At 42.0% G+C, this 27,115-nt stretch overlaps 1 protein-coding gene across 2 annotated transcripts in view; it reads left to right on the plus strand.

Moving 5' to 3' along the window:
- Positions 1-11,588: 11,588 nt before the first annotated feature.
- The window catches only part of prcp (prolylcarboxypeptidase (angiotensinase C)), a 74,730-nt gene continuing 59,203 nt past the window's right edge, over positions 11,589-27,115 (plus strand). The window contains exon 1 of one of the 2 annotated variants that reach the window (XM_090224044.1): positions 11,589-12,115. In XM_090224044.1, the coding sequence (XP_090080170.1) occupies positions 11,930-12,115 (186 nt within the window). In that variant the 5' untranslated portion in view covers positions 11,589-11,929. Of the gene's footprint in view, positions 12,116-20,297; positions 21,001-27,115 lie in introns of those variants that run through there. The other variant, XM_090224043.1, reaches the window with a different exon arrangement.

The raw sequence follows: 27,115 nt of genomic DNA on the forward strand, positions 1-27,115 counted from the left end.
TTTTGTCTCTCGGCTCAATTCACTCAAGTGGCAAATGGTGTATGTAGTTTGACACGCCTGAATACAATGCAGAGCGGTGTGATAAAGAAAGCAGTTGTGTGTGTGTGTGTGTGTGTATCCCACGCTATCCTCCATGTAGTCCGTGCTCTCTACTTTTGACCACAGCCCTATGAGCCCCTATGGGCTCTGGTCAAAAGGTAGTGTGCTATTATAGAGAATAGGGACGATGCTGAAGTATTGTTTTTTGTCTGCTTTAGTCTTATGAATGATGGATGGATGTTCATTTCAGATAATGTACCAGTGTTCATGAATGATGGATGTTCATTTCAGATAATGTACCAGTGTTCATGAATGGTGTTCATTTCAGATAATGTACCAGTGTTCATGAATTATGTTCATTTCAGATAATGGACCAGTGTTCATGAATGATGGTGGATGTTCATTTCAGATAATGTACCAGTGTTCATGAATGATGGATGTTCATTTCAGATAATGTACCAGTGTTCATGAATGATGTTCATTTCAGATAATGGACCAGTGTTCATGAATGATGGATGTTCATTTCAGATAATGGACCAGTGTTCATGAATGATGTTCATTTCAGATAATGTACCAGTGTTCATGAATTATGTTCATTTCAGATAATGGACCAGTGTTCATGAATGATGGATGTTCATTTCAGATAATGTACCAGTGTTCATGAATGATGGATGTTCATTTCAGATAATGGACCAGTGTTCATGAATGATGGTGGATGTTCATTTCAGATAATGTACCAGTGTTCATGAATGATGTTCATTTCAGATAATGTACCAGTGTTCATGAATGATGGATGTTCATTTCAGATAATGTACCAGTGTTCATGAATGATGTTCATTTCAGATAATGTACCAGTGTTCATGAATGATGTTCATTTCAGATAATGTACCAGTGTTCATGAATGATGGATGTTCATTTCAGATAATGTACCAGTGTTCATGAATGATGTTCATTTCAGATAATGTACCAGTGTTCATGAATGATGTTCATTTCAGATAATGTACCAGTGTTCATGAATGATGGATGTTCATTTCGGATAATGGACCAGTGTTCATGAATGATGTTCATTTCAGATAATGTACCAGTGTTCATGAATGATGTTCATTTCAGATAATGTACCAGTGTTCATGAATGATGTTCATTTCGGATAATGGACCCGCGTCTATGACTAAACGTAACAATTCCCTTAATGCGTTCGTCTGATTGTTTGCACATGTTATTACAATGGAACTGTGAATCTATATTTTTTTAGTTTAAAATAGATTCTCAACATATTACCTGCTGCTCCTTTGTTTTTCACATTTTCATGTTGTCTAATATGAAAATCAAACCCGTACTCAAGAATAGATTATATTTATTCTTCAGTTAAACAAAATTCAGTTTATCGCCAATTGTATTATTTGTATTTCGATGAATGCATCGTTACTTGATAATGCATTTTAATAATGCACTACATTAACTATTCAGTTAACCCATAGCCTCTAGTTAGCTGCACGGGAAATATATTTAAACTTTTTCCAAGTGTTTTAAAACATTAAGTTAAAAATGTATTTGTTTTCTTTGCGGTTGATTTTTTTTTTTAAAGGGGCAATCTGCTGTTTCTAAACACATGGTTCGATTTAAATGAGTGTCAGCTGTTTCCAGACATCACAATGAATCTAATATTAAGATGAGTCCATGACATCTCATGTGTGATCTATTGTGATTTTTAGAGTGACCAATCACAGGAAATGTGAATTATTATGTGGATTATAATTAATGAACTTTTTTTTTTTTTTTTTCGTTGGGGGGGTTGATACGTTTTTCGTTAGGGCAACTTGAGTCTGAAATTTCAAAGTGGAAATGACAAACTTTAGAAGCATTTTTAAAACGTTTGCATTTCCTGCTTTGCAGGAAAATTCTCAGCAACAAAAGAGTGATCAAATTTAAGAGACTACATCTGTAGTTGATTGCCCAACGTTTGCCGTGATTTGAAAGTGTCATGCATTCTATATTACCACATTTTTCTTTGAAAGCAAAACATTTTCGATTTTTAGTTTTGTACACAGAATTATTTGTAGCCTGGGTACCAGTCTGTTTGTACTAACATTCCACTCCTTTGTACTCCTTGTGGAATGTTGGAATGTTGGCATAAAACGGGTCTGGATTTCAGGATAATTAGTACTGTATTCCATATTCTTATGCTTTTGGTGTTTTTATCTTACAGCTCCTGCCATATATTTGAGTGTCTTCTAGCTTTATTTTCTAGACCTGATCGCCATGGTGTACTGTTGTTACACAGCATCATAATCTGCTGTATATTGATAGTGTAGTTTTAATATTTAAATTTCTTGTTTGTTGTAACGCCTGTATTTTAACTTAGCACTTTTCTTTTATATTACTGGCTATATATAAATATATATATATATATATATACTTTTTTTTGTCCTCCTGAACAGTATTTGATCAAACTAATGTTAATCTAGCTGATATTGCTGTCTTTTGACTGCTACAGTGCTGAGTAACTTGGTCAAACTGCTACAGTACTGAGTAACTTGGTCAAACTGCTACAGTACTGAGTAACTTGGTCAAACTGCTACAGTGCTGAGTAACTTGGTCAAACTGCTACAGTACTGAGTAACTTGGTCAAACTGCTACAGTGCTGAGTAACTTGGTCAAACTGCTACAGTGCTGAGTAACTTGGTCAAACTGCTACAGTACTGAGTAACTTGGTCAAACTGCTACAGTACTGAGTAACTTGGTCAAACTGCTACAGTACTGAGTAACTTGGTCAAACTGCTACAGTGCTGAGTAACTTGGTCAAACTGCTACAGTGCTGAGTAACTTGGTCAAACTGCTACAGTACTGAGTAACTTGGTCAAACTGCTACAGTACTGAGTAACTTGGTCAAACTGCTACAGTACTGAGTAACTTGGTCAAACTGCTACAGTACTGAGTAACTTGGTCAAACTGCTACAGTGCTGAGTAACTTGGTCAAACTGCTACAGTGCTGAGTAACTTGGTCAAACTGCTACAGTACTGAGTAACTTGGTCAAACTGCTACAGTACTGAGTAACTTGGTCAAACTGCTACAGTACTGAGTAACTTGGTCAAACTGCTACAGTACTGAGTAACTTGGTCAAACTGCTACAGTACTGAGTAACTTGGTCAAACTGCTACAGTGCTGAGTAACTTGGTCAAACTGCTACAGTACTGAGTAACTTGGTCAAACTGCTACAGTACTGAGTAACTTGGTCAAACTGCTACAGTACTGAGTAACTTGGTCAAACTGCTACAGTACTGAGTAACTTGGTCAAACTGCTACAGTACTGAGTAACTTGGTCAAACTGCTACAGTACTGAGTAACTTGGTCAAACTGCTACAGTACTGAGTAACTTGGTCAAACTGCTACAGTACTGAGTAACTTGGTCAAACTGCTACAGTACTGAGTAACTTGGTCAAACTGCTACAGTGCTGAGTAACTTGGTCAAACTGCTACAGTGCTGAGTAACTTGGTCAAACTGCTACAGTACTGAGTAACTTGGTCAAACTGCTACAGTGCTGAGTAACTTGGTCAAACTGCTACAGTACTGAGTAACTTGGTCAAACTGCTACAGTACTGAGTAACTTGGTCAAACTGCTACAGTACTGAGTAACTTGGTCAAACTGCTACAGTACTGAGTAACTTGGTCAAACTGCTACAGTACTGAGTAACTTGGTCAAACTGCTACAGTACTGAGTAACTTGGTCAAACTGCTACAGTACTGAGTAACTTGGTCAAACTGCTACAGTACTGAGTAACTTGGTCAAACTGCTACAGTACTGAGTAACTTGGTCAAACTGCTACAGTACTGAGTAACTTGGTCAAACTGCTACAGTACTGAGTAACTTGGTCAAACTGCTACAGTACTGAGTAACTTGGTCAAACTGTGTTTATCCATGTTTCATGTCTCGTACCTTTTCTTCTATGGTCTAGAGACTCGAGAGGGAGAAATACACAGTACAATACTTCAATAGAATACAGTAAAAACCTTCAATAGAATACAGTAAAAACCTTCAATAGAATACAGTACAATACTTCAATAGAATACAGTAAAAACCTTCAATAGAATACAGTAAAAAACCTTCAATAGAATACAGTAAAAAACCTTCAATAGAATACAGTAAAAACCTTCAATAGAATACAGTAAAAAACCTTCAATAGAATACAGTGAAAAACCTTCAATAGAATACAGTAAAAAACCTTCAATAGAATACAGTAAAACCCTTCAATAGAATACAGTAAACCTTCAATAGAATACAGTAAAAACCTTCAATAGAATACAGTAAAAACCTTCAATAGAATACAGTACAATACTTCAATAGAATACAGTAAAAACCTTCAATAGAATACAGTAAAAACCTTCAATAGAATACAGTAAAAACCTTCAATAGAATACAGTACAATACTTCAATAGAATACAGTACAATACTTCAATAGAATACAGTAAAAAACCTTCAATAGAATACAGTAAAAACCTTCAATAGAATACAGTAAAAACCTTCAATAGAATACAGTAAAAACCTTCAATAGAATACAGTACAATACTTCAATAGAATACAGTAAAAACCTTCAATAGAATACAGTAAAAACCTTCAATAGAATACAGTACAATACTTCAATAGAATACAGTAAAAACCTTCAATAGAATACAGTACAATACTTCAATAGAATACAGTAAAAACCTTCAATAGAATACAGTAAAAACCTTCAATAGAATACAGTAAAAACCTTCAATAGAATATAGTAAAAACCTTCAATAGAATACAGTAAAAACCTTCAATAGAATACAGTAAAAACCTTCAATAGAATACAGTAAAAACCTTCAATAGAATACAGTAAAAACCTTCAATAGAATACAGTAAACCTTCAATAGAATACAGTTGAGAAACAGAGAAGCATCAGGATGTTACATTTAATTTGGATATGACCATTTTTTTATTTTATGTGTACAAAATAATCCCTAAGGCTATCCTGTGGTACATTAAATAATCATCACTAAACATGACTCATGTTTCTGACTCATCCGTTTTTGCAAATGGTAATTTTAATGATCATTTAAAGGAAGTCGTTCACTATTTTACAACTAAACATCTATGGAAGTGATGGGTGCCTGTGAGCACGAAATAAACCATTTTATGAAAAACACAATTTTGACGGTTCATGACCACTAAAAAAAATACTGTCCAAATCACCTGAAATCAACTCATATTTGGTTTGATTATACTTAAAGGTGATTCGGCCTCCCCCCCCCCCCCCCCCCCCCCCATCACTTACATAGATTTGTAGCTAGCGTTGCTAAAGTTAGCTGAAGTTTGTAATTCTGCGGCCCAACGCAGGTACAGGGAATCACCCATTTAATACAGACGGACATGGAACAGGAACCACGTCTGGACATAAACACGACAAACAATACTGGGAACAACACAGAGGAGCAGACATACAGGGAACAACACAGACATACAGGGAACAACACAGATACAGACAACAACACAGACATACAGGGAACAACACGGAGCAGACATACAGGGAACAACACATACATACAGGGAACAACACAGAGGAGTAGACATACAGGGAACAACACAGACATACAGGGAACAACACAGAGCAGACATACAGGGAACAACACAGACATACAGGGAACAACACAGATACATACAACAACACAGACATACAGGGAACAACACGGAGCAAACATACAGGGAACAACACAGACATACAGGGAACAACACGGAGCAGACATACAGGGAACAACACAGAGGAGTAGACATACAGGGAACAACACAGGCATACAGGGAACAACACGGAGCAGACATACAGGGAACAACACGGAGCAGACATACAGGGAACAACACAGACATACAGGGAACAACACAGAGGAGCAGACATACAGGGAACAACACAGACATACAGGGAACAACACAGAGGAGCAGACATACAGGGAACAACAGAGGAGTAGACATACAGGGAACAACACAGAAATACAGGGAACAACACAGAAGGACAGACATACAGGGAACAACACAGACATACAGGGAACAACACAGGCATACTGGGAACAACACAGATACAGACAACAACACAGACATACAGGGAACAACACGGAGCAGACATACAGGGAACAACACAGACATACAGGGAACAACACAGAGGAGCAGACATACAGGGAACAACACAGAGGAGTAGACATACAGGGAACAACACAGACATACAGGGAACAACACGGAGCTGACATACAGGGAACAACACAGAGGAGTAGACATACAGGGAACAACTCAGACATACAGGGAACAACACAGAGGAGCAGACATACAGGGAACAACACAGAGGAGTAGACATACAGGGAACAACACAGACATACAGGGAACAACACAGAGGAGTAGACATACAGGGAACAACACAGACATACAGGGAACAACACAGAGGAGCAGACATACAGGGAACAACACAGAGGAGTAGACATACAGGGAACAACACAGACATACAGGGAACAACACGGTGCTGACATACAGGGAACAACACGGAGCAGACATACAGGGAACAACACAGAAGGACAGACATACAGGGAACAACACAGAAATACAGGGAACAACACAGAAGGACAGACATACAGGGAACAACACAGACATACAGGGAACAACACAGAGGAGCAGACATACAGGGAACAACACAGAGGAGTAGACATACAGGGAACAACACAGACATACAGGGAACAACAGAGTAGACATGCAGGGAACAACACAGAGGAGTAGACATACAGGGAACAACACAGAGGAGTAGACATACAGGGAACAACACAGACATACAGGGAACAACACAGAGGAGCAGACATACAGGGAACAACACAGAGGAGTAGACATACAGGGAACAACACAGACATACAGGGAACAACAGAGTAGACATACAGGGAACAACACAGAGGAGTAGACATACAGGGAACAACACAGACATACAGGGAACAACAGAGTAGACATACAGGGAACAACACAGAGGAACAGATATATATATATATATATATATAGATATACACGGGGGCAATCAACAGTGAGGGAGTCCAGGTGAGTCCAATGAACGCATGTCATGTTCTGACCTTAGTTCCTTTGTTATGTCTTTGTTTTAGTATTGTCAGGGCGTGAGTTGGGGTGGGCAGTCTATGTTCTTTTTTCTATAATTTGGTATTTCTGTGTTTGGCCTGGTATGGTTCTCAATCAGAGGCTGCTGTCAATCGTTGTCCCTGATTGAGAACCATACTTAGGTATCCTGGTTTCTCCTTTGAGTTGTGGGTGATTTATTTTCTGTTGTGTGTCTGTCACCTTACAGAACTGTTTCGTTTCTCCTTTGTTATTTTGTTTAGTGTTCTCGGTTTAATAAATATAATGATGAACACTTTACCACGCTGCGCTTTGGTCCTCACCTCATTCCAACGACGAGCGTCACAGCGCAGCTGCGCGTAATGAAGGTAACAGCTGCGTATAATGGGTAGCCTGGCGCCCTCGAGCGCCAGGGAAGGGGAGCAGGCGTGACAGTAATGGCTGGCGCCCTCGAGCGCAAGGGAAGGGGAGCAGGCGTGACTGTAATGGCTGGTGCCCTCGAGAGCCAGGGAAGGGGAGCAGGCGTGACTGTAATGGCTGGTGCCCTCGAGAGCCAGGGAAGGGGAGCAGGCGTGACACTAATGGCTGGCGCCCTCGAGCGCCACGGAAGGGGAGCGGGCGTGACAGTAATGGCTGTTTGAAGAAAACTAAACCAGAGATGACAGTTTCTCCCTAACAACGGAGATGACAGATTCTCCCTAACAACAGAGATGACAGTTTCTCCCTAACAACGGAGATGACAGTTTCTCCCTAACAACGGAGAAGACAGTTTCTCCCTAACAACGGAGATGACAGTTTCTCCCTAACAACGGAGAAGACAGTTTCTCCCTAACAACGGAGATGACAGTTTCTCCCTAACAACAGAGATGACAGTTTCTTCCTAACAACAGAGATGACAGTTTCTTCCTAACAACAGAGATGACAGTTTCTCCCTAACAACAGCTTCTCCCCGGGCGCCGACGACATGGACATCAACTAAGGCAGCCCGCTACACCTCTCTTATTCAGAGGGGTTGGGTTAAATGCGAAAGACACATTTCGGTTGAATGCATTCAGTTGTGCAACTGACTAGTTATCCCCCTTTCCTTGTATACAGTGCATTTAGAAAGTTTGATCGGGTTCAAGTCGGGGGTCTGGCTGGGCCATTCAAGGACATTCAGAGACTTATCCCGAAGCCACTCCTGCGTTGTTGGCTGTGTGCCTAGGGTCGTTGTCCTGTTGGAAGTTGAACCTTCCCCCCAGTCTGAGGTCCTGAGCGTTCTGGAGCAGGTTTACATTAAGGATCTCTCTGTACTTCGCTCCGTTCATCTTTCCCTCGATTCTGACTAGTTTCCCAGTCCCTGTCGCTGAAAAACATCCCCACAGCATGATGCTGCCACCACAATGCTTCACCGTAGGGATGAGGCCAGGTTTCCTCCAGATGGGACACTTGGCATTCAGGCCAAGGAGTTCAATCTTGGTTTCATCAGACCAGAGAATCTTGTTTCTTATGGTCTGAGAGTTCTTTAGGTGCCTTTTGGGAAACTCCAAGCGGGCTGTCATGTGCCTTTTACTGAGGAGTGGCTTCCATCACTCTACCATAAAGGCCTGATTGGTGGAGTGCTGCAGAGATGGTCGTCCTTCTAGAAGGTTCTCCCATCTCCAGAGGAACTCTGTCAGAGTGACCATCAGGTTCTTGATCACCTCCCTGACAAAGGCCCTTCTCCCCTGATTGCTCAGTTTGGCCGGGTGGCCAGCTCTTGGAAGAGTCTTGGTAGTTCCAAACTTCTTCCATTTAAGAATGATGGAGGCCACTGTGTTCTTGGGGACCTTCAATGCTGCAGAAATGTTTTGCTACTCTTCCCCAGATCTGTGCCTCGACGCAATCCTGTCTCGGACCTCTACGGACAATTCCTTCGACCCCATGGCTTGGTTTTTACTCTGACATGCACTATAAACTGTGGGACCTTATGTAGACAGGTGTGTGCCTTTTCAAATCATGTCCAATCAATTGAATTAGCTACAGGCGGACTCCAATCAGGTTGTAGAAACATCAAGAATGATCAATGTCGTCGGAAAAAAAGGCTGCCGTTTTACGTGTCCCCAACCGATTGTGTTTTTTTGTTTGTTTATTTGCATTGTTTGTAACTTATTATTTTACTTATTTTATACATAATGTTGCTGCTACCGTCTCTTATGACCGGAAATAACATCAGGACATCAGGACTGTGATTACTCACCATGGACTGGCAGAATCGTTTTTCTTTCTTTTAAGGAGTCTGACGAGCCTAACGCGAACGATATACTGCTTTCTCGGGAAGAGGCCCAGATCCCCGTGATTTGCGTGAAGAGGAAGCGGAGAAAAAGGGGCCAGAGGGCGGGCTGCCTTCTGAGAATTCGTAGAATTCGATTGAATAAACCTCCATTTCCTTCCATTCTGTTAGCAAACGTACAATCTTTGGAGAATAAAATTGATGACCTACCAGGAAGATTAAACTACCAACGGGACATTCAAAACTGTAATATCTTGTGCTTCACGGAGGTGTGTCTGACTGACGACACTATCAACATACAGCTGGCTGGTTATACCCTGTACCGGCAGGATAGAACAGCGGCGTCTGGTAAGACAAGGGGCGGCCAACTATGTATTTTTGTAAATAACAGCTGGTGCACGATATCTAAGGAAGTCTCGAGCTGCTCTGAGTTGCTCACCTGAGGTAGAGTATCTCATGATAAGCTGTAGACCACACTATCTACCGAGAGAGTTTTCATCTGTATTTTTGTAGCTGTTTACATACCACTACAGACTGAGGCTGGCACTAAGACAGCATTGAATGAGCTGTATTCCGCCGTAAGCAAACAAGAAAACGCTCACCAAGAGGTGGCGCTCCTAGTAGCCGGGGACTTTAATGCAGGGAAACTTAAATCCGTTTTACCAAATTTCTATCAGCATGTTAAATGTGGAACCAGATGGAAACAAAACTCTGGACCACCTTTACTCCACACACAGAGACACATACAAAGATCTCCCTCGCCCTCCATTTGCCAAATCTGACAATAATTCTATCCTCCTGATTCCTGCTTACAAGCAAAAATGAAATCAGGAAGCACCAGTGACTCGTCTATTAAAAAGTGGTCAGATGAAGCAGATACTAAGCTACAGGACTGTTTTGCTAGCACAGACTGGAATATGTTCTGGGATTCATCCAATGGCATTGAGGAGAACACCACATCAGTCATTGGCTTCATCAATAAGTGCATCGATGACGTCCCCACCACAGTGACCTTACATACATACCCCAACCAGAAGCCATGGATTACAGGGAACATCCACACTGAGCTAAAGGCTCAGAGCTGCCGCTTTCAAGGAGCGGGAAACGTATAAGATCCAGCTATGCCCTCCGACGAACCATCAAACAGGCAAAGTGTTGATACAGGACTAAGGTCGAATCGTATTACACTGGCTCTGACGCTCGTCGGATGAGGCAGGGCTTGCAAACCATTATAGACTACAAAGGGAAGCACAGCCGAGAGCTGCCCAGTGACACGAGCCTACCAGACGAGCTAAATTAGGTCTATGCTCGCTTCGAGGCAAATAACACTGAAACATGCATGAGAGCACCAGCAGTTCCGGAAGACTGTGTGATTACGCTCTATTATTGTTATCCATATATTTTAAACTGCATTGTTGGTTAGGGGTCGTAAGTAAGCATTTCACTGTAAGGTCTACCTACACCTGTTGTATTCGGCACATGTGACTCATAGCAAAGGGTCTGAGTACTTATGTAAATAAGGCATTTCTATGAAAAAAATAATAATTACATTTCAAGAAAAAAAATCTAAAAACCTGTTTTCGCTTTGTCATTATGTGTTATTGTGTGAAGGGAAAAAATATTTAACACACTGTGTAAAAAGGGAAGGGGTCTGCACTGGAGCATGAGAACGTCATGCCTACCCAATGCACTGGAGCATGAGAACGTCATGCCTACCTAATGCACTGGAGCATGAGAACGTCATGCCTACCGAATGCACTGGAGCATGAGAACGTCATGCCTACCTAATGCACTGGAGCATGAGAACGTCATGCCTACCTAATGCACTGGAGCATGAGAACGTCATGCCTACCTAATGCACTGGAGCATGAGAATGTCATGCCTACCGAATGCACTGGAGCATTTGAGAACGTCATGCCTACCAATGCACTGGAGCATTTGAGAACGTCATGCCTACCAAATGCACTGAGGTAAACTGAATGTTTTTTATCATTTAAGACAATAATAAGGTGAAGTGTCAACCTGGGGTTTAATCATTAGTCCAGATAGTTGCAATTGCAACTAAACCGAGAGTTTCTATTGGAAACATTCAGGTAGGTCTCTCCCCGTTTCTTTCCGTTTAAGAAACGTTTTACAACGGAATCTACGTAATGAATATGCTCCAGGCGTAAACGCAGCAGCTCCATTTGCATCTATATTTTCGCAACTCGTGATGAATGGCTACATTGTAACTGAGAACCTTTCCAACATATACCAACTGTTACTTTGTAATCTTTGCCCAGTCTGTCCATAAATTAATTTGCATCATGGCACAAAGTCTTTTCACATGATAGCTTAATTGTTCATCGACGTGTGACTTGCATGCTGACTGGCAACTTGACTTCCTCTTAGTGAAACATCAACAAATGTTAACTAGGTTCCTCCTTCTTACTCACAGCTGCATCATGCGACTGCAGCCCACACAGATCACTTTATATAGACTATTCAGACAGGTTGTTCTGTAGAATCGTCCTGGCCACTGCAGATATGAGGTCTGGAGGATTCGTTTCGGTATCCAGACCGGTCATAACGTCCATCGTTCTCATCTTATCGCTCTATTGTTTTCATGTGTTTGCGCTCAAGTCGCAACTTTTGACGAGGCATGGCGGGGTTACAGACCTCAATGCTCAGGACGCCGTCATCAACTATGAAACACGCTATTTTGACCAGAAGGTACGTTTCTTTTCGCTATAATAATATCATAAAGTTATTGACGGCTGTCATGATGTCTGTCAAGAATCACTGTCTAGACAAGGAACGAGACTAATCAGCTTTGTAGATTATCAGGACATTCAAGCTATAGTCTAAACAAACACACACACACACACACACACACACACACTGCATGTTTAGTTTATCTGACAGATATGTTAAGAGCTTTAAAACTTTAACAAGTTGTAATAATGTTATAACGGTTGAGTTGATGCATTTATTTACCTGTGCAACAATTTGTTCACAGTTATGTATGTTTTTTTGCAATGATTATTCCAATTTAAACTGTCGTTCATTATTTTACAACTTAATGTTAGATGGCGTCTCACCCTGAAAACAGTCTATGGGCCAGGAGAAACTGTAGTGCATGGTTCCGTTTTTTTCAAACAGCCATGACAAACTTCAGCTAACTTTAGCCACCACTAACTACAAATCTATGGAAGTGATGGGGAAATGTGAAAATGTCAAATTTCATGACAAACATGATTTTGACAATATTAAAAGGATAATGCCTAAATCACTTGAAATCAAATCACTTGTCACACATGCTTCGGAAACAACAGGTATAGACTAACGCCCCATGTCCACCAAATGTATCAAACTCTTTGCGTTCCGGCGGAAGTAATTCATTTTTAAATGAGCAGTCCAACACTCTACTTTGGCGGTGCGTTCTGTGTACCTCATGCGTTCGATATTTTCAACACTGGCGTTGCTTTACCGTGCGGTGGTACTAACGGGAACAACAAATCAAATGTTATTGGTCACATACACATATTTAGCAGATGTTATTGCGGGTCTAGCGAAATGCTTGTGTTCCTAGGTCCAACAGTGCAGTAATATCTTAACAATTCACAACAATACACACAAATCTAAAGTCAAATAATGGAGTTAAGAAATATACATATATATTAGGACCAGCAATGTCGGAGTGACATTGACTAAAATACAGTAGAATAGAACACAGTACATACATATGAAATGAGTTAAGCAATATGTAAACATGATTAAAGTGACCAGTGATTCCATGTCTATGTATATAGGGCAGCAGCCTCTAAGGTGCAGGGTTGAGTAACAGGGTGGTAGCCATCTAGTAACGCTGCAGTGGCGGATTTAGGCATAGGTGACATGGGCAGCCAGGGCGGCATCTTGTCGGGGCGGCACGGGGGGGCCCCGCACAAAAAAACATTGGAATGGTGACATTTGCGCAATCGGTTTTCTATCGCTCATTTTGCGCGTCACGTGACATCTTGAGCCAGATCCAACATGTGAGCAAGCTGATGCCGTCTCCCAGGATGCAAGTGGATGTTGCAGTCAGTCTTCTCAGCAGCTACAGGGCAACGAGCTTTATGACTGTTCAAACGTCAGCCAAGGATACTTGCTAAAGCACAAACGTCAGCCAAGGAAACTTGCTAAAGCACAAACGTCAGCCAAGGATACTTGCTAAAGAACAAACGTCAGCCAAGGAAACTTGCTAAAGCACAAACGTCAGCCAAGGAAACTTGCTAAAGCACAAACGTCAGCCAAGGAAACTTGCTAAAGCACAAACGTCAGCCAAGGAAACTTGCTAAAGCACAAACGTCAGCCAAGGAAACTTGCTAAAGCACAAACGTCAGCCAAGGAAACTTGCGAGGGTTTGAATGTCGAGGTCGTTCCACAACAAAAAAGGCTTGAGGTCCACAAAGCGGGACACTTTTCATATGAATCATTTGATGAGCCTTTGAGTGATGCCCTGAAGAAGCTGGAGGTGAACATTTTTTCAATTTTGTTGTTGATGCTGCAACCTCAGCCGTTCAGGAAAGATTTTCCACATTGGAAACTGTGGGAGAGAAGTTTGGAGTGCTGTCAACCTTCCAAAGTCTCTCAAATGAGGAATTAGTCTTAGACACTGCACTATGAAGAACACTCAGACTTGGATGGCAGAGAGCTGGCACAGGAACTGAAGAACTTGCCGGAAGAACACCGGAAGACCATGACCCTGCTTGAGCTGCTGATATTTATAGATGAAAGAGAGATCTCAGAAATGTATCTGTTCTCTAACTGCTCTCAGAATTTCCTCTCAGAATAACTCTTCCGGTGACCGTAGCTGAAGCAGAGAGGAGCCTTTCAAAGCTGAAGCTCATCAAATCCTACCTGAGGTCCACCATGTCACAGGAACGCCTTAGTGGCCTTGCTGTCGTCAGTATTAACCATGTAATTGCTGGGCAGATTTCTTGTGACGATGTAATTGAGGACTTTGCATCAAGGAAGGCAAGATCAAGGTCAGGGTTCAGATGGAAGTTGTGCAACTTAGTTTGTGTGTTTCTTCTTTTGAAGCGCAATAGTGTAATAATCAGGCTCTCTTCTGTATAAGTGTGTTATTATATTTGTGTGATATAGGATTTATGGAATTTAGTTGTATTTATGTTTTTTGTTAGCAAGTAGTAGTGGTGGTGTAATAATTTGGGGGGGGCTAAAGTGGGAGTTCGCCCAGGGAGCCATACAAGCTAGAACCGCCACTGTGTGACAGTGTCTGACTAGCTTTGATGCACCTGTACTGACCTCGCCTTCTGGATGATAGCGGGGCGAACAGGCAGTGGCTCGGGTGGTTGTTGTCCTTGATGATTTTTGTTGGCCTTCCTGTGACATCGAGTGGTGTAGGTGTCCTATCCTACACACACACACACACACACACACACACACACACACACACACACACACACACACACACACACACACACACAGTCCAACGAGCTATCTTTTGAAAAGCGAAGCAAATGTGGGTTAGACATGCTGACTTACGGATCCTTCCCAACAATGTAGAGAGAAAATAAAGATAAATAATATAAAAATAATAACACGAGGAGCAGGTAGCGGTTGAGATAACTTGACTGGTAACCGAAAGGTCACTGGTTCGAATCCCAGAGCTGACTAGGTGAAAAATGTGTAGTTGTGCCCTTGAGCAAAGCACTTAAATCCTCTAAGTCGTTCTGGATAAGAGAGCATCTGCTGACTAAAATGTAAAATAAAAATCACAATGAGTACCGATAACTTGGCTATATACATGGGGTACCAGTACTGAGTCGATGTGCAGGGGTACGAGGTAATAACTTGGCTATATACATGGGGTACCAGTACTGAGTCGATGTGCAGGGGTACGAGGTAATAACTTGGCTATATACATGGGGTACCAGTACTGAGTCGATGTGCAGGGGTACGAGGTAATAACTTGGCTATATACATGGGGTACCAGTACTGAGTCGATGTGCAGGGGTACGAGGTAATAACTTGGCTATATACAGTACCAGTACTGAGTCGATGTGCAGGGGTACGAGGTAATAACTTGGCTATATACATGGGGTACCAGTACTGAGTCAATGTGCAGGGGTACGAGGTAATGGAGGTAGATAGATATGTTGATACATCTTGTTACGTTACAGTCTTATTCTAAAATGGATTCAATTGTTGTTTTTACTCATCAATCTACAGACAATACCCCATAATGACGAAGCAAAAACAGGTTTTTAGACATTTTTAGCAAATTTATAAAACCTTTAAAACTGAAATATCACATAAGTATTCAGACCCTTTACTCAGTACTTTGTCGAAGCATCTTTGGCAGCGATTACAGCCTCAAGTCTTCTTGGGTATGACGCTACAAGCTTGGCACACCTGTATTTGGGGAGTTTCTCCCATTTTTCTCTGCGGATTCTCTCAAGCTCTGTCAGGTTGGATGGGGAGCGTTGCTGCACAGCTATTTTCAGGTCTTTCCAGAGATGTTAGATCGGGTTTAAGTCTGGGCTCTGGCTGGGTCAAGGACATTTAGAGACTTGTCCCGACTTGCATTGTCTTGCCTGTGTTCTTAGGGTCCTTGTCCTGTTGGAAGGTGAACCCACTCTTGCATTGTCTTGGCTGTGTTCTTAGGGTCCATGTCCTGTTGGAAGGTGAACCCACGCTGTAGCAGGTTTTCATCAAGGATCTCTCAGTACTTTGCTCCATTTATCTTTCCCTCGATCCTGACTAGTCTCCCAGTCCCTGCTGCTGAAAAAAATCCCAACAGTATGATGCTGCCACCACCATGCTTCACCGTAGGGATGGTGCCAGGTTTTCTCATGACGTGACGCATGGCATTCAGGCCAAAGAGTTAAATCTTGGTTTCATCCGACCAGAGAATCTCCTGGCTTCCACACATAGTCTACAAGTCAGATCAAAATCAAATCAAATCTACCTGACATGATGACTCCTTGCTGTCCCCAGTCCACCTGGCCGTGCTGCTGCTCCAGTTTCAACTGTTCTGCCTGTGATTATTATTATTCGACCATGCTGGTCATTTATGAACATTTGAACATCTTGGCCATGTTCTGTTATAATCTCCACCCGGCACAGCCAGAAGAGGACTGGCCACCCCTCGTAGCCTGGTTCCTCTCTAGGTTTCTTCCTAGGTTTTGGCCTTTCTAGGGAGTTTTTCCTAGCCACCGTACTTCTACACCTGCATTGCTTGCTGTTTGGGGGGTTTTAGGCTGGGTTTCTGTACAGCACTTTGAGATATCAGCTGATGTAAGAAGGGCTATATAAATACATTTGATTTGATTTTCTGTAGGTTCATCAGGTACCCAACACACAGGCCTTTATAGCGTCGTCTCCCCCTCCTTCGAGGGTCAGGGATGTTTCTGCTAGCGGTGGCTCATTTCTGCTGAAGTTTGTAATAGCTTTTTAAAGTAAACCGAACCATGGATTACAGTTTCTCCAGGCCCATAGACTATTTTCAGGGTGAGACGCCATCTAACATCAAGTTGTAAAATAGTGAACTGCAAGTTTAATGTCGATTTTTTATAGTTGAATAATGATGTTAATTTCATGATTTGTAATTTATCCTCAAATAGAAATAACATCAGCAAGGTATCAGGAAATGTTATTTGTGTGAATTCTGTACTTCAACTGATACACCTGGTCCAAAATGTTTCATAAAATAATAATGATAGTTGAATGACTCCTCCACTTGAAATAGAATCATGCTGGTTCTATACTGTAGCGACCCGCATAGACAGCTGTGTGTTATGTGTTCGGCTAGTAGGTGGTTGTGTTGTACTTACCAGTACCCTGTGTTCGCGGGGTCCGACATGCCAATCAACCTGCTATCTGTCAATCACGGGAATGCCTGGAATGTTCTGATGCCGGGCATCCTGGCGGTTGGTGGAGTGGCGTGGAGGGGGTGGGGCAGGGGGGTGGAGCATTGGAAGTTAAGACCAGGTTTAGCCATTGTTCTCTCTCTTATGTCTGGCCTTCACAAGAGACGGTCACTGTTGGCTTGTGGGTTATCTTTTATTTATTTGGCGTGGGCCACGGCCAAACAGTAGCCTGTGTAAAGTTGGGTTAATAAACCGTCAATTCGTAAACTCAAATCCTCTGTCTGGACAATAGTTCCTTTATGATCTAGTCAGGTCATTACAATACATAATATTTCTATCTGCAGCACAATGACTGTATATATGAACGGGAGCATTTGAGAAGGTCTTGCCTACCAAATGCACTGCGTATAACCAAATGTGTTACAGCATTTACAACGATCGTAAAGTGACATGTTAACATGGTGTGTAATCACTAGTCTAAACAGACAGGTTTTTTGTTGTTGTTGTTGTTGGACAAATTCAGGTTGGTCCCTCCCCGTTTCGGTTTGTTTGCTTCTGTTTAAGAAACGTTTTGCAACAGAATATGGGTGATGAATACACCGCAGGTGACATCTGTTATTTTATACCGCAATGGTGTCAACACACAGCAGCTCCATTTGCATCTATATTTTCGCAACTCGTGATGAATGGCTACATTGTAACTGAGAACCTTTCCAACATATACCAACTGTTACTTTGTAATCTTTGCCCAGTCTGTCCATAGATGAGAACCTTTCCACCATATACCAACTGTTACTTTGTAATCTTTGTCCAGTCTGTCCATAGATGAGAACCTTTCCACCATATACCAACTGTTACTTTGTAATCTTTGCCCAGTCTGTCCATAGATGAGAACCTTTCCAACATATACCAACTGTTACTTTGTAATCTTTGCTCAGTCTGTCCATAGATGAGAACCTTTCCAACATATACCAACTGTTACTTTGTAATCTTTGCCCAGTCTGTCCATAGATGAGAACCTTTCCAAAATATACCAACTGTTACTTTGTAATCTTTGCTCAGTCTGTCCATAGATGAGAACCTTTCCAACATATACCAACTGTTACTTTGTAATCTTTGTCCAGTCTGTCCATAGATGAGAACCTTTCCAACATATACCAACTGTTACTTTGTAATCTTTGCTCAGTCTGTCCATAGATGAGAACCTTTCCAACATATACCAACTGTTACTTTGTAATCTTTGTCCAGTCTGTCCATAGATTAACTAGCATCATGGCACAATGTCTTCTCACATGATAGCTTCATTTTATTTTAATTTTTTAAATATATTTAAAAATCTATATAAATATATTTTAAAAAAAAGTTGTTATTTTTATTACCAATGTAGAAAAGTCTGTATACATACAATAAGTACATAAATAGACAATGATAACATCTGCTACGGTGTAGAACAAATGACAGATTATACAAAGACCTTAAAAGGAACACACATATTGATTGTTTTAACAGCTTTCTGATTAGAAGAATGTAGAATGGTCTTAAGGTCTTAATGTACTTCTCCAATTCCTTATAGAAAAGACGGAAGAGTGTTTTTTTTTTATTAGTGAATTTACATGTATTTTTCCATTAGGACAATTAGATTTATGAGCTAAAATAGTTTTTCTTTATCTTTGTTATGGTTAAGGAAACCGAGCAACATATTCTCCCATTAAAAAAACTAAAGTCATCAAGAATATTAACAATTTATAAAACTGTGAATATCTTTCCATAATTGTTTTACATGTAGACAATGCCAAAATAGATGTGAAACTGTTTCTGGAGGCTCAACACAAACATTACAATCAATGTTAATGAGTTTCTTCAGGAAATGATTCACAGGGTAATACTTATGGATCATTCTGAAAGAGACCTCTTTCAACTTGTTAACGTGCAGGTGTTTGTGTGGTAATAACCAGACTTTTTCCCCAACAGATATTAGTGACCAATGTATTCCAGTAAGTTGTGACATAAGGAATGGATACAATCTCCCGTTGAAATAAAGCACGTATAGATCTGTTGTTCTGAGGGAGCGAGGAGAAACATATTTTCCCTATTGGAGGGTCAACTGGATTAAGGAGGGAAGGTCAACAAGGTGAGGTCTGGCTACACCTCTAAATAACATGAGAGTTCCAGATGGAATAGCATCAGAGACTATGGAGAACTCTCTAGGAGGGCAGGTCAACAAGGTGAGGTCTGGCTACACCTCTAAATAACATGAGAGTTCCAGATGGAATATTATCAGAGACTATGGAGAACTCTCTAGGAGGACAGGTCAACAAGGTGAGGTCTGGCTGCACCTCTAAATAACATGAGAGTTCCAGATGGAATATTATCAGAGACTATGGAGAACTCTCTAGGAGGGCAGGTCAACAAGGTGAGGTCTGGCTGCACCTCTAAATAACATGAGAGTTCCAGATGGAACAGCATCAGAGACTATGGAGAACTCTCTAGGAGGGCAGGTCAACAAGGTGAGGTCTGGTTGCACCTCTAAATAACATGAGAGTTCCAGATGGAACAGCATCAGAGACTATGGAGAACTCTCTAGGAGGGTAGGTCAACAAGGTGAGGTCTGGTTACTCTCTAGGAGGGCAGGTCAACAAGGTGAGGTCTGGTTACACCTCTAAATAACATGAGAGTTCCAGATGGAACAGCATCAAAAACTATGGCCAACTCTCTAGGTGTTACAGGGATATTGTAACAAGTTAAAAAACAATCCTTCTACATTAAACAGTTGACTCACCAGCAGGATATGATTATTGAACCAGTTCATAAAAATTAAAGTGGGGAAAAAACATGTTTATATAACAACGACCACGCCATGAATACTTGCCTATGAAAAGCAGATAATTTTGCAGGAATCTTATCAATGCCACATGATAGCTTAATTGTTCATCAATTTGCTACAAGCACGACATCACAGAGTTTCTAAACCCAGAAGCGTAACATCGCGAGATTTATGAGAACGCTTGTGAAACAGATCATGCTGGTGTTTGGGGTTTGAGAAGTCAATGAGAGAAGTGAAACAATACGTCCTTAGTTGTTCATTTTCTCCTAATCTAAAGGCACAACTTACATTCGAGACAATTTCTTAAATCGTTGAACATGTTATTACTCCAACCTCGTGAAAGTGATACACTGACACGTTTTCATTTTCGTTAAAAAAACACATTTATATTGAAGGAGTGCCTTTGATTTTTGACGGCTTGCACATGCGCAGTTCATCGGGATACGAACGTCAGACGCGATGACGTCCTTTTACACATGAGCGTCGCCTAAAAGCCTAATAAGGGATTTCTATTGGATAAACCGTTTTAGCCTCTCTTCATACTGTACTGTCTCTGCACTTTTGATTTGCTGACTGGCAACTTGACTTCCTCTTAGTGAAACATCAACAAATGTTAACTAGGTTCCTCCTTCCTACTCACAGCTGCATCATGCGACTGCAGCCCACACAGATCACTTTATATAGACTATTCAGACAGGTTGTTCTGTAGAATCGTCCTGGCCACTGCAGATATGAGGTCTGGAGGATTCGTTTCGGTATCCAGACCGGTCATAACGTCCATCGTTCTCATCTTATCGCTCTATTGTTTTCATGTGTTTGCGCTCAAGTCGCAACTTTTGACGAGGCATGGCGGGGTTACAGACCTCAATGCTCAGGACACCGTCATCAACTATGAAACACGCTATTTTGACCAGAAGGTACGTTTATTTTCGCTATAATAATATCATAAAGTTATTGACGGCTGTCATGATGTCTGTCAAGAATCACTGTCTAGACAAGGAACGAGACTAATCAGCTTTGTAGATTATCAGGACATTCAAGCTATAGTCTAAACAAACACACACACACACACACACACACTGCATGTTTAGTTTATCTGACAGATATGTTAAGAGCTTTACAACTTTAACAAGTTTGTGCTAATGTTGAAATAATAATGTTATAACGGTTGAGTTGATGCATTTATTTACCCTGTGCAACAATTTGTTCAGTTATGTAGCTATGTTTTTTGTAATGATTATTTAGCCCAATTTAAAATGTCTAGATTTTATAGTTATTTTTAGAGAATATATTATCTCGTTCCACTATGGTCTTTGTCCACCAAGACGTTGCAATTTAAATAGCATTGTTTATATTGATGCTTGTTGCCTAATTTACTATTGACCGTAGTTTTTATTTGTTTGTGGTGATCTGAAAACTGCTTCGCTGGCTTTCCTTGGAGGATTTCCTTAATTCTCTGTGTACTTTAAATCACTTCTAAACTGTTTGGGTATTGTGTCTGCAGACAATCAGCGTATCCGCTCTGCTTCCTGGTAGGACGGGAAAGCCATCAATACACTGGGCTGTTTTCCTGCCAACACAACTCAATCCCTGCTGGCATCCTGCCTAGAGGAACTGCAGTGTGCTGACATAAAAGTGAATTTAAAGTAGGCTACTATAGACTAAAGAACATCAAAGATCCTGGAGGTTACAGCTTTCCCCCAAAATTGCATGTGCTAAAGGTATAGGTAGCCTAGTGGTTAGAGCGTTGGACTAGTGACCGGAAGGTTGCAAGATCGAATCCCTGTAGCTGACAAGGTACAAATCTGTCGTTCTGCCCCTGAACAAGGCAGTTAACCCACTGTTCCTAGGGCATCATTGTAAATAAGAATTTGTTCTTAACTGACTTGCCTAGTTAAATAAAGATATAAAAATGATGTGAACTCTACATATCCACGTTGTTAGGTTGTCCGTTATAGCTGTGGCTAGATAGCATTTTCAACTGTTTTGTTGATCGTTGTGATTCATGCGAGTTGAAATGCTTTCTTGTAACTCGCGATCTCAGAATTGCAACAAACATGTCATGATGCATTACAAATCAAATCAAGCTTTATTTATACAGTACATTTCAGACATGGAATGAAACAGAATGTGCTTCACACGAAAACATGAATAAAAAACAATGAAAAATAAAAACTAAATATTTACTACACAACAAACATAAGATAAACAACAATAACAATAAAATCTGAAAAACTAAAAAGATCCCCAAGGAAAATCAAAGTTAAAAAGGTGTGTTTTAAGATCTCTTTTAAATATGTCCACAGTTCCTGCCCCCCCCCCTCAGGTTCTCTGGCAGGCTGTTCCAGAGACTGGGGGCATAGTAACTAAAGGCTGGGGACATAGTAACTAGAGACTGGGGGCATAGTAACTAGAGACTGGGGACATAGTAACTAGAGACTGGGGCCATAGTAACTAAAGGCTGGGGCCATAGTAACTAAAGGCTGGGGGCATAGTAACTAAAGGCTGGGGGCATAGTAACTAGAGACTGGTGGCATAGTAACTAAAGGCTGGGGGCATAGTAACTAGAGACTGGGGGCATAGTAACTAAAGGCTGGGGGCATAGTAACTAAAGGCTGGGGGCATAGTAACTAAAGGCTGGGGCCATAGTAACTAGAGACTGGTGGCATAGTAACTAGAGGCTGGGGGCATAGTAACTAAAGGCTGGGGGCATAGTAACTAAAGGCTGGGGGCATAGTAACTAAAGGCTGGGGCCATAGTAACTAGAGACTGGGGCCATAGTAACTAAAGGCTGGGGGCATAGTAACTAAAGACTGGGCGCATAGTAACTAGAGGCTGGGGGCATAGTAACTAGAGGCATAGTAACTAAAGGCTGGGGGCATAGTAACTAAAGGATGGGGGCATAGTAACTAAAGGCATAGTAACTAAAGGCTGGGGGCATAGTAACTAAAGGCTGGGGGCATAGTAACTAAAGGCTGGGGGCATAGTAACTAAAGGATGGGGGCATAGTAACTAAAGGCTGGGGGCATAGTAACTAGAGGCTGGGGGCATAGTAACTAAAGGATGGGGGCATAGTAACTAAAGGCTGGGGGCATAGTAACTAAAGGCATAGTAACTAGAGACTTGGGCCATAGTAACTAAAGGCTGGGGGCATAGTAACTAAAGGCTGGGGGCATAGTAACTAAAGGCATAGTAACTACAGGCTGGGGGCATAGTAACTAGAGGCTGGGGGCATAGTAACTAGAGGCATAGTAACTAAAGGCTGGGGGCATAGTAACTAAAGGCTGGGGGCATAGTAACTAAAGGCATAGTAACTACAGGCTGGGGGCATAGTAACTAGAGGCTGGGGGCATAGTAACTAGAGGCTGGGGTAATAGTAACTAGAGGCTGGGGTAATAGTAATTAGAGGCTGGGGTAATAGTAATTAGAGGCTGGGGTAATAGTAACTAGAGGCTGGGGTAATAGTAACTAGAGGCTGGGGTAATAGTAACTAGAGGCTGGGGGAATAGTAACTAGAGGCTGGGGGAATAGTAACTAAAGGCTGGGGGCATAGTAACTAGAGACTGGGGTAATAGTAACAAGGCTGAGGATGCAAACTTAACAATATCACAACGACTTACAGGCAGTGCTTTACGAACAATGACAAAACATTTATACAAAAGGAGGATGGGATGGCTGGCTGGTCTGAAGGGAATCAAGTGATCTAGCAGTTATCCAGGAAATCCCTTTGGCTTCTCTCTTCTCCTGGAACAAAGAATGGAGCCCTGTTTTTAGCATCACTTGTGAACTGTACATTAACTACTGTCCTTTACCATGAGTACAGCAGTAGAGGCTGCTCAGGGGAGTGACGGCTCACGATAACTACTGTCCCTTTACCAGGAGTACAGCAGTAGAGGCTGCTCAGGGGAGTGACTGCTCATGATAACTACTGTCCCTTTACCATGAGTACAGCAGTAGAGGCTGCTCAGGGGAGTGACTGCTCATGATAACTACTGTCCCTTTACCATGAGTACAGCAGTAGAGGCTGCTCAGGGGAGTGACTGCTCATGATAACTACTGTCCCTTTACCATGAGTACAGCAGTAGAGGCTGCTCAGGGGAGTGACTGCTCACGATAACTACTGTCCCTTTACCATGAGTACAGCAGTAGAGGCTGCTCAGGGGAGTGACTGCTCACGATAACTACTGTCCCTTTACCAGGAGTACAGCAGTAGAGGCTGCTCAGGGGAGTGACGGCTCACGATAACTACTGTCCCTTTACCAGGAGTACAGCAGTAGAGGCTGCTCAGGGGAGTGACGGCTCACGATAACTACTGTCCCTTTACCATGAGTACAGCAGTAGAGGCTGCTCAGGGGAGTGACGGCTCACGATATCTACTGTCCCTTTACCATGAGTACAGCAGTAGTGGCTGCTCAGGGGAGTGACGGCTCACGATAACTACTGGAACGGAGCGAATGGAATGGATTTAAAAACCACGTGTTTAATGTATTTGATACCATTCCACCTATTCCGCTCCAGCCATTACCACGAGCCCCTCCTCCCCAGTTAAGGTGCCACCGACCTCCTGTAGACTACAGAGTGTGTATGTTCATCAGTCGTTTCCTACATTGGCTTTGAGTCATAAATTTTTTTTACCATTTATTTTCATACTATAACATTTAGTTGTAAGTAATGTTTACCTCACTGCTTTTCAGAAGCTACAGATTTATCAGCATTTGACTTGACATTGAATGTTTCAGCACCTAATGAGTTTCCTGTAACTAAATGCTACCAGCATCAACCACAAGGTGGCAGTATTAGGTTTGGTAGGAAGACATGGACATCGAAGCTATGAAGGTTTCAGTTCCCCTATGAAACCATACTATGAAACCATAAGCACAAACATAGGGAAAGTCTCCAGCCCAGATTGGCTTAACACTGAGTTAGAACCACTCGGCCAGAAGATCAGGTTATAGATTTTGAATCTATTTCCTAGAGTACCTTCTTGAGTGATGTAAAACATATTTTTTGATCATCTAACAGAAGGGGAATGAATATGTAATTGACTCATTACAGATAATATACTATTTACATATGAAATTGACAAATCATTTTGAGTCTGGATTGCAATGTGGTTTTCCTGACACCACTAGCCAAGCTGTGGAGAGGCTCCAGGAGTGGATGAATGAACACATTCAGGCCTGAAATCTTTTCCCTGTCATTGGCTCATAAAATTGGTGAATCCTTTTGAAAGGCACTGGGAAGGGAGAACGGGGGAGAGAGAGAGAGAGAGAGAGAGAGAGAGAGGGTGCAAACACAACAAAAACATTCTTTATCAAGTGTTGGGTGGGTTTCAAGTAGGGGACAACTCGTCTGTGGCCACACAGCGGTGGCATTAGGCTGGAGAGAAGGACGAGTCCCAAATAGCGTAGTGGACTGTATAGGGTTCGGTTTGGGAGGCAGATGTGCTAGTGGAACTAATGCGGCATCCCTGGAACTGTCTCTCTCTGGGTTTTAATACAAATTGAGGCTAATTATCCTAGCGTCCTGCATTGGGGTTGTCACCGACTCACTGCACAGTACAAAGTAGTGTATGGCAGAAGGCCAGGGCCACAATGATCACACCCTAGTGCAGGGACACGTTGGAGGGACAGAGAGGTCACCCTCTGGAGTAGCTGCTACTGTACTGTCTCTCACAATGGAAACTTTACAATGTGTCTGTCAGAGGGGAACAATAACCTTTACAGGGTGTCTGACAGAGGGGAACAAGAACCTTTACAGAACCTTTACAGGGTGTCTGTCAGAGGGGAACAAGAACCTTTACAGAACCTTTACAGGGTGTCTGTCAGAGGGGAACAAGAACCTTTACAGAACCTTTACAGGCTGTCTGTCAGAGGGGAACAAGAACCTTTACAGGGTGTCTGTCAGAGGGGAACAAGAACCTTTACAAGGTGTCTGTCAGAGGGGAACAATAACCTTTACAGGGTGTCTGTCAGAGGGGAACAAGAACCTTTACAAGGTGTCTGTCAGAGGGGAACAAGAACCTTTACAAGGTGTCTGTCAGAGGGGAACAAGAACCTTTACAAGGTGTCTGTCAGAGGGGAACAAGAACCTTTACAAGGTGTCTGTCAGAGGGGAACAAGAACCTTTACATAACCTTTACAGGGTGTCTGTCAGAGGGGAACAAGAACCTTTACAGAACCTTTACAGGCTGTCTGTCAGAGGGGAACAAGAACCTTTACAAGGTGTCTGTCAGAGGGGAACAATAACCTTTACAGGGTGTCTGTCAGAGGGGAACAATAACCTTTACAGAACCTTTACAGGGTGTCTGTCAGAGGGGAACAAGAACCTTTACAAGGTGTCTGTCAGAGGGGAACAAGAACCTTTACAGGGTGTCTGTCAGAGGGGAACAATAACCTTTACAGAACCTTTACAGGGTGTCTGTCAGAGGGGAACAGGAACCTTTACAAGGTGTCTGTCAGAGGGGAACAAGAACCTTTACAGGGTGTCTGTCAGAGGGGAACAATAACCTTTACAGAACCTTTACAGGGTGTCTGTCAGAGGGGAACAGGAACCTTTACAGGGTGTCTATCAGAGGGGAACAATAACCTTTACAAGGTGTCTGTCAGAGGGGAACAAGAACCTTTACAGGGTGTCTGTCAGAGGGGAACAAGAACCTTTACAAGGTGTCTGTCAGAGGGGAACAATAACCTTTACAAGGTGTCTGTCAGAGGGGAACAATAACCTTTACAGGGTGTCTGTCAGAGGGGAACAGGAACCTTTACAGGGTGTCTATCAGAGGGGAACAAGAACCTTTACAGAACCTTTACAGGGTGTCTGTCAGAGCGGAACAAGAACCTTTACAGAACCTTTACAGGCTGTCTGTCAGAGGGGAATAAGAACCTTTACAAGGTGTCTGTCAGAGGGGAACAATAACCTTTACAGGGTGTCTGTCAGAGGGGAACAGGAACCTTTACAGGGTGTCTATCAGAGGGGAACAAGAACCTTTACAAGGTGTCTGTCAGAGGGGAACAAGAACCTTTACAAGGTGTC

This window comes from Oncorhynchus mykiss, chromosome 27, assembly GCF_057628025.1.
Source record: "Oncorhynchus mykiss isolate SJ-2025 chromosome 27, ASM5762802v1, whole genome shotgun sequence".
NCBI lineage: Eukaryota > Metazoa > Chordata > Actinopteri > Salmoniformes > Salmonidae > Oncorhynchus > Oncorhynchus mykiss.